Source organism: Corvus moneduloides, chromosome Z (genome assembly GCF_009650955.1).
Source record: "Corvus moneduloides isolate bCorMon1 chromosome Z, bCorMon1.pri, whole genome shotgun sequence".
Classification (NCBI taxonomy): Eukaryota; Metazoa; Chordata; class Aves; order Passeriformes; family Corvidae; genus Corvus; species Corvus moneduloides.
Genome location: NC_045511.1, coordinates 39,211,951 through 39,226,297, shown reverse-complemented (window position 1 = coordinate 39,226,297; position 14,347 = coordinate 39,211,951). Strand labels below are relative to the sequence as shown.

The 14,347-nt window shown below is 38.9% G+C and overlaps 1 protein-coding gene across 7 annotated transcripts in view; it reads left to right on the top strand.

Annotated features, from left to right (window-relative positions):
* The window catches only part of NTRK2 (neurotrophic receptor tyrosine kinase 2), a 201,040-nt gene that overhangs the window by 22,487 nt on the left and 164,206 nt on the right, over positions 1-14,347 (top strand). For all 7 annotated transcript variants that reach the window (XM_032096321.1, XM_032096328.1, XM_032096322.1 and 4 more), the window contains exons 4-5: positions 3,497-3,565; positions 6,584-6,738. In XM_032096321.1, coding sequence (XP_031952212.1) covers positions 3,497-3,565; positions 6,584-6,738 — 224 coding nt within the window. The remainder of the gene's footprint in view (positions 1-3,496; positions 3,566-6,583; positions 6,739-14,347) is intronic.

The window sequence follows — 14,347 nt, the reverse complement described above, 5'->3', positions numbered from 1 at the left end:
GAAGCTCCTTGTTAGAAACAAATTAGACTGACTTTACATCTCTTCTGTTGATGTAGATGAATTCTTTATGCAGAATCCTTACATTATGAACCAGGAGCTTATCCAGTCTCGTACTATGTTTTCTTTTGGTGGGGATTTAGTCATGTTAGCAGACATAGGATAAACCCAGATAAGATGGAAAATATTAAGTGGCACCAGCTGCTCTAGATGCACAGGACAAAGCAGTAAGTATGGAGGTATTTTTTACCAAGGCTAATCTGTTATCCCTGCAGAATGTATTTGTTTGTTTTCTTTGGCAAGCCATTATGCACATTAAAAGGTTTCTGAAAGCCCCAGTGAACCATGGCCTGTTGTCATCAGCAATAAAAATCCTGTTGACTACTTATCAAGGAAGTATAGCTCCTGTTGTGGTTGGGACAGTGAAGACTATTAAGAGCTAAAATAACTTCGTTTTGCAAGGGTAATCTATGAGTACAGGTCTTTGAGAAGTCTTTCGTTTTATTTTGGAACAAATTTTTTACTATCCCATAAAGAAAACCAAAAGCATTTTTCTGAAGATTGATGTAACTGTATAAGCATTAATTTTGCTATGATACTGTTACAGCTTTCTTTTTTATTCTATGAAAAATCATTTGATGTAGTTAAGGAGCTATATTATATGAAAGTAGTATTTATTTTATGAATCATACAAGAGTATCAGTTTAAAATGAACTTATTAACACACATTTCCTTAATCCCTTTTTTGTCATTTCCTTGTTTCCTTGGGAAAGCTTATGTAGTCCAGGTATCTTCTGGAAGTTATCTATCGTGAAAAGATTTGAGTAATAACATAAACAACAGGAAAATAAATGTCCTAATAGATGCTACTAAAGTAATTAATAGCCTTGCTCGTCTAATTCTGGTGTTTTCACTGCTCATAGACTCAAGTTAGCCAACAGTCTCGTTTTAGTAGTGCTGTAGTTAATAAACTTATGTGCTGCTAACAGTAATTTAATGGATCTGTGTAATACACACACGTTGTGTATTGTCAGTGCCTTTAAATGTGAAAACATTTCGCAGCAAGTGCCAATTTACAAAAACTTTCAAAAATAGTTGTTGTTACCTGCCAGGCTGCATCTAAGAGTATTGCTAAATCAAAGATTGTGAGTGTAGTGTATATATACAACTCCAGGTATTAAAATGTGTTTGTATGCCTACACTGTTCAGGTTTAGGTAAGGCAACCAAAGGAAACCATTTGAGACCAACCTTGCTGCAGATTTACCCTTGCTTGCACACAGGGCTGGTTCCAGCCATAGGCAGAGCAGGCTGCTGCCTGTGGAGCAGGACTGAGTGCAGCAAAATGGCCATTTCTTCACCTCTTCCCCCCAATTCTCCTTAGATCTGTTCCCTCCTCTTTCTTGCCTTCCCTTTTCAGAAGCACTACAGATGATAGAACTGTCCCCATGTTGCTAGCTCTGTAAATCTTTGTGCAGCTTCTCAGTCTGGTTTTGTTCTACTCATATTGCCACTGGTTTGCTTTTAGCTGAATTAGGGCTAGCAAGTTTAAAGTGAGCTTGATATTTTCATGTAAAATACAGGCATGCTTTGATTGAATTTGGGTCTTCCCCTTGAGTTTAGCTTTGGAGCCAGGCTCTGTACTCCTGACTTTTTTTTCTATAAGAAAAAAACTCTTTAGAACCTCAGATGAATTTTCTTTGGGCTGCTCACCATGGTCCTTTTATGTGTAGTTGAATTGGGGAATTAATTAATATTCTCTTTCCATGAAAGTGGAAGTGTGATCATTAACTACTTCAAAATAAACCTGGCAGTGATTTTTTTTTCACTTAGCATGAATTAAGGAGACAATGGTAGGCATCTCTGTGGTCAATGAAAAGTGCTCACTTTATAAAAAATATATAGAAAATTAAATTTACTGTCAAAGTATTTCTTAAGGCGATAAATTTATAGCAGTGGTCTGCAGGTAAAGCCCACTGTGTATCTGGTTGTCTTTTGGGAAAGGTAGGATTTATTTGCTCTGCAGGTAGGAGGGGCAGGTGCATGCCTTCTTTGGCAGTACCACAGGACCCTCCACCTGTGCTGCTTGTCAGTGTGGGAACAGGAGGGATTCTCCTGCGTGGTGAGTGAAGAGTTGCCCATGGAGGGAGAGGGTTTGATGTTGCACCATGCTGGAGGCAAAAGCCCAAGTCAGTATGAGGATCCAGCTTCTTTTATTCAACCTCCCAACACAGAGCATATGCATACAAGGAAAAAACACATAGTGACAGTTTTTGCTTAAACACAACTTCTGTTCTATATGCAAATTGTGCTTTAATGTTGATTTATCCCATCGGGGTCCATGAGACATTTCCACCAGCATCTGCCATAGGGCAGTGCAATTCAGCTGACTAATGAAATAGTAGCTCCTCTGTTTTGCTCTCACATATGAGGACCAGTCAGTTTGTAAACTTCAGGCTCTTGTTTGCCAGAAGGAATCAGTGATGAAATATAAATATAATCTCTTTAATTCTGGTTTAAACATTTGTAGAAGATCCAACTTATAATTTATGTGAAAATTGTCTTGTACTCAAAGTTCAGTGACTGAAAGTTGGGAAGTAGACACTGTGTTCTTTAGTCAGATTAAAAAAAAGAAGATATTTAATCCCTGGTTTTAAATGCAATGCAACTTTAGTGTGGAGCCCCTAAGGCGCCTTTATAATACCACATAAAACTCATGGTATTTTGGCTCATAGCACTGATTTGCACTTTACTGCTGGCAGTTAAGCAGTTTATTGCTCTCACTATCTTAAATCGGTAGACTGATAAGACTGTACAAAAACAGCATTATTTTGCTTTGAGGTGGAGAAAGCAGTCTTGTAAGCTTATGAGGGGAGGAGTATTTCTGATTCAGATAAACATTTCTTTGCTCTGCATAATGGGAGAGGACCTTCCACTTAATTACCACTGGAAACCATAAATGCTTAATTGACATAAAAAAGCCCAATATAGGCATTTTACAGTTTTCCTTTTGATCTTCCGTGTGGGTGCATATTGCACATGCAATTTGAAAAGAACAACTAAAAAGCTCTGATGTGGATGTGTGCTAGCATGTGAGGAGGGCTTACATGAGTACAGAGTTTGGTGCAGCATCAAAGAAACGGATACACCCATTTCACATGAATAAATTGAGCATATAATTAACACCTGGACTTTACAAAATACTTTTGACACACAGTTAAATCTGCTGCTTTTCTACAATTGACAAAGTGCTAAAAGTGAAAATATTGATCCCTGTTGAGTTTGATTTTGAATGTATTTGATGTTAGATGCTGACTGAATTCAAGCTCTTGAAATCCTTCAAACCATAAAGTAAGACTGAACATTATCCTTTTACAACTGAAGTCAAAGGACTTTTAGAGCTGGTTCAAGTTCTTAATTACTTTTTCAAGAGACACAAACTGTATTTTTAGTGTAAGAATAAGCAATTCTAATTAATGCAATGTTTCTCTTTTGACATAGCAATTTATCCAGAAACAAGCTCTCAAGTTTGTCCAAGAAGCCTTTTCGCCATCTGGGTTTGTCTGATCTGTAAGTTGTCATTTCTTGAAATACAAGTTCATTTTTGGCTGGAATGGAAGAATAACAGTTCTAAGTTTGTTCTCGTAAAGGTAGAAGTCCATCAGGAATTAGGTGTGAAATTCTGGTCCAAAAAAAGCATCAATGCAGGACACTTAAGTGCAGAGAAATTTTTATTCCAGGACTTCAAGAAGGTTAGGTATATATTTTAAAATAATGTAGAGGTCGAAATAGCCTCTTCCTTCAGCTTTAAGATATTTTATTATGTGATTACTTCACACAAAACTACTGGTGTTTATATTAAGTATCTGAACCTAGTGAAAATACAGTCTTTTGAAGATCTTCATGTGGAGATTGTCTCTCATATTCTTATAGTGGCTACACAGCTTGTATGCTTGTGGCTGGCTGTTGAAGAGTATTTTTATTTTCTCAAATTCTTGAGTTGCACTGTGCTTTATATAATCGTTTAGCAATGAAAGCACTGGTAAACATTAATTCATTGATTGTTTCAATATTAACATTTTTATTCTCTTTAATACACAACGATTTTCTTATTGATGTATGCTCCAAAATTTTGGTCATCCTGTGTACTCTCTGCTAATATGCAGAGAGCCTGGAGGAGGTCTGGGAGAGCTGGGGCTGCAGAGGAGAGGGAGGTTGCTCTCCTGGATCTCAGAGCAGAGTCAGAAGTTGTCCAAAGTGCCAAGTAAGAAGCACCAGATGTGCTATCCTAGCCCTCTTCTGGTGAACTTCAGCATGTGAGAAGTGAAATGAGCAAATCTTAGTGCCACAAAAAGAGGTTATGCCCCTTAGGTATATTTTGTTGAGTATTAGGTTGGTATAATTATTTTCTTTATGGTCCACGGAACACTGCTCATTCGAGTTTTCTTTCATAACTTGACAGTCGCTGAGCTCTTTAGTGAAGAGACTAGGTAGTTGCAAAGCTCTCTCTAGTTGCAAAGCTCTCAAAAGGCTCCATGCCTTTTGTTGTTCTGTTGCTTCTGCATGAAGAAGCAGGGCAAAGGTAGTGGGAGTGAGCCAGACATGGGAAAAGTAGGTAGTGTGAAGGTTAAACAGAGTAGTATTTGAGGTATGGAGGCAATGCATGATGAGGTACAAGTTGAGAGAAAAAGGGGATGAGGTAGAGTGTTGTGTGCTTGGGAAAGGGAGTGTAGGACTAGACAAACTGAAGTTACTCAAACAGATGTTGTGATGAAGTGAGATAAACAGATGTGGGGGAAATGAGGAAAAGAAAGTGGAGGGATAAAAGCAGAGCCTGAAAGGAGGACAAGCAGTGATATAATCAGTATTATTGAATAATTCTGTTGATAAGTGGTTAATACATAGCTGGAAGATCAGAAACAGGAAGGAAGGGAGAGTGTTGATAGGTGAATCTGGGATATGAATGTTGCCATAAATAGCTTCTGAGGAACTTCCCCTAAATCTGACAAACAAGTATATTTGTCTTGTTGGTACTCTTGCAAATCAAAACATAAAGGGATGAGCAGTTTAGGATAACGTGTAGTAGAGGATATTCACCAGGTATTACAGAGAAGGAGATGCCACTTTGAAAGGTTTCTTCTAGAACAAATGAACTGCAGCTGTAAAATTAGAGCAAACATTTGCTTTACATAGGTCAGATTTCTTTTTCACAAAAGTGTCTGTGGAGGGTCATTATGCAGCCAGCATCCTGCCAATGATGTGTCTAACTCCCTAGATGGGTTTAGCACAAAGTAAAACAGTAGAAGAAGACTGCTCAGCCATTGGTCAAGTGAAATTTCTCTTTACCAGGAAGCTATAGGATGTAACAGAAGATGGAAGTAAATCTCACTGTTTTGAAAAACCACGTCATAGGCTTTGAGCCAAGGACTCATGTTCATAGTATGTATCACACAAACAATTTTTGTCCATGCTGTGGTGGTGCTGAAGTCCAGTGGATGACTTCTGTGAATACAAATTTCTTCTTCAAACACGTTTATGGACCCCTGCAGTTGTTTCTCCTCAAAGAACTTGAAATGGCTTTTGGGGGAAGAGGTTATGGCTCTGATAAGATGATTTTTTTCATGATTTGCACACTTAATGTCTTCAGGAGGCATTTATGAGCATAGATTCTGTAAGAAACTTGAGCTTCTGTATGTCGAAAATACCCATGAAACTTTGTTAAGAATGATTGTTCTCCTGGTAATGAAATGCCTTAAACAGACACTTGCGCACACACTTTATTAGATCTCTTGTATGCCAGTAGAAGAAAAAAATAACTGGCCACTGTTTAGGTAGATATGTTTCTGTTCATATTTAACTTGCATGTAATTGCATGCCATTGTTGTGTAGTTTTATTAAATTTTAAAACTAGAATTTGGTAAGTTTGCTGTGGTTTAAATTCCATGCAGTGTACTGTATCAATTTCTGGTTTTCACTTGTATTTCTTCATGACATTGCCTGTGGTTTTACTGTGAGATTTTTCTAGAGTGTTGTAGCAGATGAATTTTAAAGATTAGGTACAATCCTTTTTTGTGATTAAAATTTGTAAGAGTATGTGTATAGTCCAAAACTGTTTGACTTCATAAAGAATTTACCACCCCACAGCAATAAACCATTTCTGAGGTAACTGAGCGGTGACCCAGGTGTAGAAGAGAAGAATTCTAATCTTTTCTTGATTTCTGTAATAAAATGGGGCTTCTTGAGTGGCCACTCTCCACGTGCTCTTGATTTACACTGATGAATTGGAAATAGCAGCCACATCCCCTGTGTGATCTCTTCTGCCTTTGATATTCTGGGTCCTCAGTGCATGCAGAGCTTAATTCCCTACATGGAACTGTTACCAGCTTGGCAGCTTACATTGCACTGAGTTTACCAAGGGCACATGTGTTATGCTGCTTAATGAAAGGCTTCAACTTGCCTTCCTTAACCTTCCTAACTAAAGGATTCAACTTGTATTTTCACCCAGCTGAATGCTTGGAGGCCTCCGCCCCTCATTTATTTTTTATGCATGATACATTCTGCCTTCTAAATTGATGTTTTTTCCTGTAGGATATTGGTAGACAATCCATTCAAGTGTTCCTGTGAAATCATGTGGATCAAGAAATTTCATGAGACCAAGTTTTCCACAGAAATTCAGGACTTATACTGCATAGATGACAACAATAAGAGGACAGCCTTGCTGGATATGAAGGTCCCGAACTGCGGTAATATTCTTTTAACATAAAACTACTGCTAAATTTTTGTGAGCCAGGAAGAACAAAAATGCTTTTTTACAAGGTACTTCTCAGGATGACAACAATGCTCTAAGTTTTCAGTGGAGATATTAACCACTCAGTGGTCTTTTCCCCACATGGAATAATTCTGGGAACTTCATAGAATCACAGAATCACAGAATATGCTGAGTTGAGAGGGACCCATTAGGATCATGGAGTCCAATTCCTGGCCCTGCACAGAACACCCCAAGAGTAATACCTTGTGCTCAAGAGCATTGTCCAAATGCCTGTTGAACTCCTACAGGGTTGGTGCTGGGACCAGTTCCATGGGGAGCCTGTTCCAGTGCCCAACCACTCTCCTGATATCCAGCCTGAACTCCCCCAACTCATCTTCATACAATCTCCTTGAGTCCTGTCATTGATAATGAGTGTGAAGAGATGAGTGCTTGCCCCTCCTCTTCCCTTTGTGAGGAATTTGAAGACCCCAGTGAGGTCTCCCCTCAGTATCCTCCAGGCTAAACAAACCAAGTGACCTCAGTCACTCCTCATATGGCTTCCCTTCAAGGCCCTTCACCTGTTCATGTGAAGCTGTTTGTTCTTCTCTTGATCCTTTAAGAATTTACCATTATTCAAGTGCAGGGAAACAGAATACTGGTTATGGATAACACACAAGTATTATATAGAACGCATGTGCCTGTGTTGAACTAAATATTAGTGTTTCCAAGCTCAATAGACATTCATAGCTCAATTTTACCTTCTTGAATTTTTTTCAGGTATTTATGGTTAATGAAGTCTTTGTTTTTCTTCAAAAATACTAGTACTAGGACCATAGGAAGAAAATTCAGAACTGCATGCTACTTGAGACAAATTAGCAATAGCTATGTTCCTCATGCAAATAAAACTCTACTGAGTTCACTTTAGAGGCTATACCAGAGAGTTATATCAAGCTTAGGTCTGTGACATATTGGAGCATATTGTTTTCAGATACATTGATCTAGAAAAAAATGGAAAAGTTATATAACAATAAGGCTATCTCCTTACCTTTTTTATATACCACTTTGCTGCCTACAAATTGTCCTGGGACAGCTGGGGAAAGGTTTCACTCAGTAGCTGGAGATTTTTTCTCCTCTGTGTATTAGGGGCAGAGATGGGGTGTTTCTAACATGATGTCACATCTGCTGGGCTCTGGAAGCAGAGTGGGAATCTGGTATCCCCAGCAGCAGGCACACAGGAAGGAAGGGAAGCAAGGGGATCCTCATGGAGGGCTGATTTAGATAGGAAAAGCTATAAGTCAATGTGAACGTTAGGAGAAATTACACCTTTTCTCCTTCCATCTTTGCCCATTGAGTGTCCTTTTCTCCATTGCCTGTGTGGAGGGTGTGGCATGCTCTGATAGCAGCTGCCAGCAAAAACCAGCTGTGGTAGGGACACTGCAGGCCCATGAAGTGCAGCATTTAGTGTTGATAATGTGTTTTGTGGCCACATATTGTCACCACTGTTGGTCTTGTGTAGACCTTCTTTCTGGGACCAGGCATGGTGGCAGAAATGGTGTTAGTGTCTGGTGCAATCAAAAAAAACCCCACCTGTTCAGGGAGTCTTGTGAGCTGCACAGTTAGTCTTGTGTGCTCCAGGATCTTATTTATGTGAAATGAGCTAAATGGACCCAGCTTTCTGCTCCAGCTGGATGGACTAGGAGGTAGATTAATGTGTTGGGTGTAGAGAGGTTGGCTGTTGGACTGAGATCAATTATTGAAAAAGAGAAACTCCAGCACATTTTGTAACATTCCTGGCTGGCACATCTAGAAGCTACCAGGTAGCTAGGGTTTTCCTCTGAAAACTTTTGATGTTTAATACCCAGAATTAAACCTGTGGGGGATTAGTTCTTTCCCCTGATTTCTTAACCATCTGCAGCCAAAACAGGCTCGTCTCTGGGCCCTGAATGCTGTGTAGGTGCATATGTGCGTACACATGCGTGCATCCTGTGGGCATATCTTGACTAAAATACTTGTCATGACAAGGGAAGGTGGTACTTCCAACTAGAGGAGGAGGAGGAGGGGAGGGAAGGTGAGTATATACAACGTTTAGACTGGAATTTGCAGTATGCGTAATTTGCGTACGGAAAACATGCATTGTATTGACAATCTGAGTAGATGCCAGCACATGCCTACAAATCATTTTTTGTTAGTGTACAGGGTCCAAATATCACTAAATATTACATCATTTTTCCTCCTCTTTTTTTCCCCTTTTAGCAGCTGTTTCCTCTTCATTTACCTTTTTCAAAATGAACCAATGCAGGATATAGATTTTTAATAAGGATGACAACACATCTTTTTCCTAAACATAGAGTAGAGAATCCCAGGTGAAGAAGAATGGCAATATTGGTGGGCTGTGTTCTGGAAGTTATCTGAAAAATCCAGTGCATGGCTCTTGATTTCAGTACCTTTGCAGATATTTTTCTGTATTTAAAAGGACAAGACTTAGTTTCAAAACAAAACCACTAATGAAGTTGGTTTATTTCATTTCCAGAACCTTCTGAGAGGCTAATAGGTAGTACTGAAATAGAAGAGAAATTCAGCTTTTGATATATTGATTTTTTTTCTCCTGTGAATTATGTGACGCTTCTTAGCTCCTTTTGACGTGAAGAGAAATTTTTGGGCATGTAGGCTTCCTCATTTTTTTAATAAAACCTTTTCTCTGCTTTTTTAATTTTCTCTGCTAATGAAATGGTTTCATTTCGTCTCCTTGTTGAATTTGTTTGGTTTTCTTGTTTTTTTTTTTTTAATAAACGAATCAAATGTGCACTCTTCTTTGTGTTCAGATGTTACTAATTACTTCATAGTATTATAGTAAGAGGCCTATATGTGATAGTACTTGATAAATGTTTTGGTAATAGGATGTCTTTCTGCTGTGTGCTGTAAATAAATCTCTTGCTGGGAAGTAGCTAGCGGCCACTGTGGTTTCTTAATCAAAGGGCTTTGGTTTGTAGGTAATTGATGAGAAAATTAGCAGATTTCTGTGGTACTTTGCTAACTGTTTGTATGGTGGAAGTGTTCAATAATGTGCTGATTAAAGATTGATTGCAATTTAGATGTCATCAGCTTTGTGATGTATTTTCTTGAGGTTTAAAGTCAGGTATGCTCACTACCTAGAAGATCCTTTCCAGCTGCAATATTAGAAGTGTCAATCAGTAATTATTTTTCCAACTGCATTTGTAATCTATGTAGGTATGATGAAAATTATCAGATTCTTCTAAGTTTTAGGTTCACATGTAATTACTATGTCAAAGGTTTTCATGTTGCATCTACCACAGTAGTAGAGCCTTTTGTGTATACAAATGGTGGTGTGCAGTTTTGCAATTTTAACAGCATTTGCCAGTTGTCTGTACAGCATGGATGGCACCACCACCTGGGATATCTTCTTCTGTTTTCTTTTGATAAATAGCATTAGAAAATCAATAAAGAGAACTATATGAGTAAACACTTCATTCCTATTAGTGCTTCTAAGCTCTAGTGGCTATTACCACCAGTGTCTTAAGTCCTTGGAAGTGAGGCATGTTCTGTGCCTTGGGTAAGGTCACTGAAAAGACTGTCAGTCTGCAGATCTCTTGAATGCCAAGAAGGCAAGACCACGTCCTTGGGACTGATTGTTTATGTGTTGCTTGCATCCTCTGGTAGACATTCAGTTGCTGAGCCGTTATCATTGATTTCAGTGATACTGAAATAAATCTTTTTATCTTGTGGTGTTTTGGGAAAAGATGTGGCTTCTACAGCTGTCTCTACAGTCCTATGCAGATTTTGTGTTGCTTTGCTTCTCAGTCTGGTAATGGCATTTTGCCTTATCTGGCCAATTTGGATTTGTATATGCAGATGTGGTGCTTAATCTGTCTTTCAATTTTGCTTACTGTACCAGCTTTGGATGCTTTTTTATTGTATACTGTTTCTTTAGGTGCCTTCTTTCTTGTCACTGATCACACATGCTAGCTGCAATCTACTGAGCAATGTCGCAGATAGTTCCCTTTGCTAGTTTGCTTTACATATCACTAAGGTGTGTTCGGATTGGCTGGCTGTTTACATCTGCAGCCGGTCAGCAGAACTGTTGTCTGGTCTAAGTACTATGGGATTTAATGAATGCTCACATTCTTTGCTTGTCTCATCTCTTGCACACAAAGTACCGTGGTGCTGCTCTTAGTGCTGCTACTTGTGTATGACTGACAAAATTTTAGAAGTTGTAATGTAGAATTTCAAGCTAAAGTAACAGCTTGCCCACTTTCCTGCTTGTTGGGGAAACCCATGATTTTTAACAGGCAATTGCTCAGATGACTGAAAATGGACTGGAAGTGGGTCTAGCTTCATTTAAGTCTGTTTCTGGTGATTTTTTTTTCTTTTGTGCTAGAGGTAAATAAGTAAATGGTAATACCAGGCTGGAGGCAGGTGGTTATAAATCCTAAGGAAGTAAAAAGGAAAACTGAAGGATTGACACATTTGTTTCTTTGAATTTACAGAAAAGATTTGTAGTATTAATGAGCCAGTAAAATAAGCATTAGATCTTAGGCAATTACAGTACAATGCAGTCTAAAACCACAAGCAAAGGCATAATCCAGTGGGTGTTGACTTTTTTTCCCACTATCAGCCAGATTTCACAGATAAGACTATTAGAAGGAGAATATTACAGGTAGAATTAAGTGAGTTTAAAAAAGTCTTAAATGTTCTCAGTGTTCACCTTTCAGAATATTCATGGATTCTCTAGCTGTGTTGTTTATTTTGGCACAAGGACTAGATGTGGTGCATGATGTGTGGTGGCAAACTGTTCTTATTTTCTCTGTAAGAGTTTTAATTCTTATCTGTGATCATGGGCCATGTGAAAAACTTCATTTTTTGCAAGACTTTGACAGTAATTGGGTTTCACTGTTGCTCTCAAGTTGAGTCAAGTTGTAACCACTGGACTCTGCCTAGCAGGCTGCTGCGGCCCAAAAGCTCAGCAAGGGTTTCCTAGGACCATGTGATTAATCGCACCCCAGAGTCCATTTCGGACAGCCCTGCGATCTGGCTCCAGCAGCCAGCAGCGTTACAACACAGTGGATGGTAAAGAAGGTAGAGAAGGGTCTCTCATGAGGGTGTGAGATGGCTTTAATCACATCTCGTCCCCACGATGTTCAGAGGTAGAGAGACCACGTGGGCTGAGTATGGGATGGTTTTGTCTGGGGCCCAGGGGCAGTCCCTGGGCGGAGTTGGGGTACAAGAACAAATAGGGAGAAACCGAGGGAGTGGCCAAGGCTAGGGAGGGAGTAGGCCACCACAAGTCAGATTTTTCCAAACTTAATTGAAAGAACTTTCTGGCTTTTAAGTGGGCAAAACCAATAATTTATGGACGTTGAAAAGGCAACAGGAATCTAATTTTCAAAGATACGTACATAACTTCCTTCTGAACATGCAACATTTATCTATTTGTGAATCAATCATCAGCTTTCATACAGATGTTTAGACATGACCATCTACATAAGTCAGGGATTGTGAATGATGATAGTTGAGCTGCATGTGACATACATGAATGTCTCATATTAAAAAAAACCCTGATTTTTGTTTGATAATTCTGATTCAAGTTCTGCTTTAATTTCAGTGAAGGCAATTTGTAATACAAAGTAAGTTAGAAATAGGAAGAAGTAAAGCATTGTCTAAGGGAAAGAAGTGTGTCTGGATCACTCAAGTGTTGTCTCTAAACTCATTACGTTGTGCAGGTTTACAGAGGTACTCTCTGTGCCTGGCTTGACACATCTGTATAAGTGTGGAGTACTGATCTGCTAAGGAGAACAGCTCTTTTACACTTTTCTGGTGGTATTCTAACTTTGTTCTATCTAGGTGAAGACTGATGACTAGATAACTCTGTCCTGAAGTCTAAAGAAAGTGCTGGTTTCTTTGAAAGGGGAAAACTTTCTTCAAAGCATCCCTTCAGTAATATGCTTGGCATATGGTATACTTGGTGCCAGAAGTGAAACCCATCATTTTACTTCTTTATGCTATTCTCCGAAGATATTCCTGTTTCAGGATCACTTGTTTATCATGTTGCTACATTAGACAGGTCAGCATTATTTTGAGTATTTTCTGGACACACATGAAATTCCACGGATAACAATACAGGAATTACAGCTGCATTATATACACTTTGTGAATAAGCCATTTTTCAGAGGTTTGCAAAAGCTAGTTTGGGCCTCATTAACTTACACTGAAAAGGCTGTTTAGCTCTCAGTTCATCTGTTAAGCTTGTGGTTGATATATTCAGCCCAACCTGCCTTGGTTTTCTTTTGAAAGTCATTGTGGATCAACTGAAGCTTAAATGACGCGTTAGAACAGCTTCTCCAGGTGTAATTTAATTTCCTTAGCCATTCAGAGAACATAGTTGGGCACTTTCATTATATTGCTAGCGAGGTAATTGTTGATAAGGTTGATGGCCTCTATAAAAAAACATCATCTCAAAATTCTTGCAGACAAACTGTTTATATTATTACTGAGGACCAGGTCAGGTGCTGCAAGATCCTATTTTATTCAGCACATTCCTATTAGAATCCAGGTTACGGCTAGGGGTCGTAAAGGAAAGGTCCTGGGCAACAGTTAAGGAGCTGATGTAAACCTTGGAAATGTAAGCCCTTCATCTGGTTTGAAATAGCAACAGCAGCTTTCAGAGCTTCTGTGCAGGTTGACTGTAGATGACAACTTGGTGTCCAAATGAATTTGTGCAGGTGATCATCTGTTGGTGGATTTTGGCTGCACTGCATTCATGATGGCGTTTGAAGCCCTGGATGGAGTGACAGTTCTGTGAAGACGGAGCTTGTTGCTGTGGTTGTGAAGATGAGTTAGCAAGTCTTGTGGTCTTTGCTGTGGCATGTGCTGGCTCTGTGTAATGAAGTCTGCTTCTAGTGAAAATTTTAGTTAAGGAGTGATGGAGTGTTCAAAGGCAAAGTAAGAGCGTATTTGATCTGGAAAGCATACTTTAAATTAGAAAAATAATGAAGATGGGGATCTTTGGGCTCCAGAGGATAAATGAAAGATCAAAATTTGTTTTAAATGTTCCTTTTTTCTGTCAATTCTGTATATTATTTGCCTAACGTATTTTTTTAATCTTCATTGAATATGTTTGTGTTTGTCATCTTGTTAACAACTTCTCTGAGATTTCTGCAGTCTTCTATGTATTGAGCATTTTGATTCTGTGAATGTGATACAACAGGAAATGGAAACAGTCGATTATATTTCCTTAATTCATGCTTAGCATGTAAACTTTTGGGGTATCCTTTTATAGTCCTTTAAAGAGGCAGCCAGGCTGCTTTTTGACCCTCTCATTCTGCAGACTTCAGTGGAAACATGCCCACTTCCCCAGTGGCTGAAATCTGGCTCAGAGCTTGTTGGCTGCAGGCTTTTGTTAAGTGAAACACAAGAGATGAATCACATATCCAACAGCTCTTATCTTTACAGCTAGAATTACTAGAAAGTTTCTTGCTGGTTTTTTTATACCCTTGAAAGCCCTTAGGAAAAGACCTCTGGAATTTGTAAACAGTACTGTCTTTTCAAACAAGGTACAATTTAAATAGAATGATACAAGAAAAGTCTGT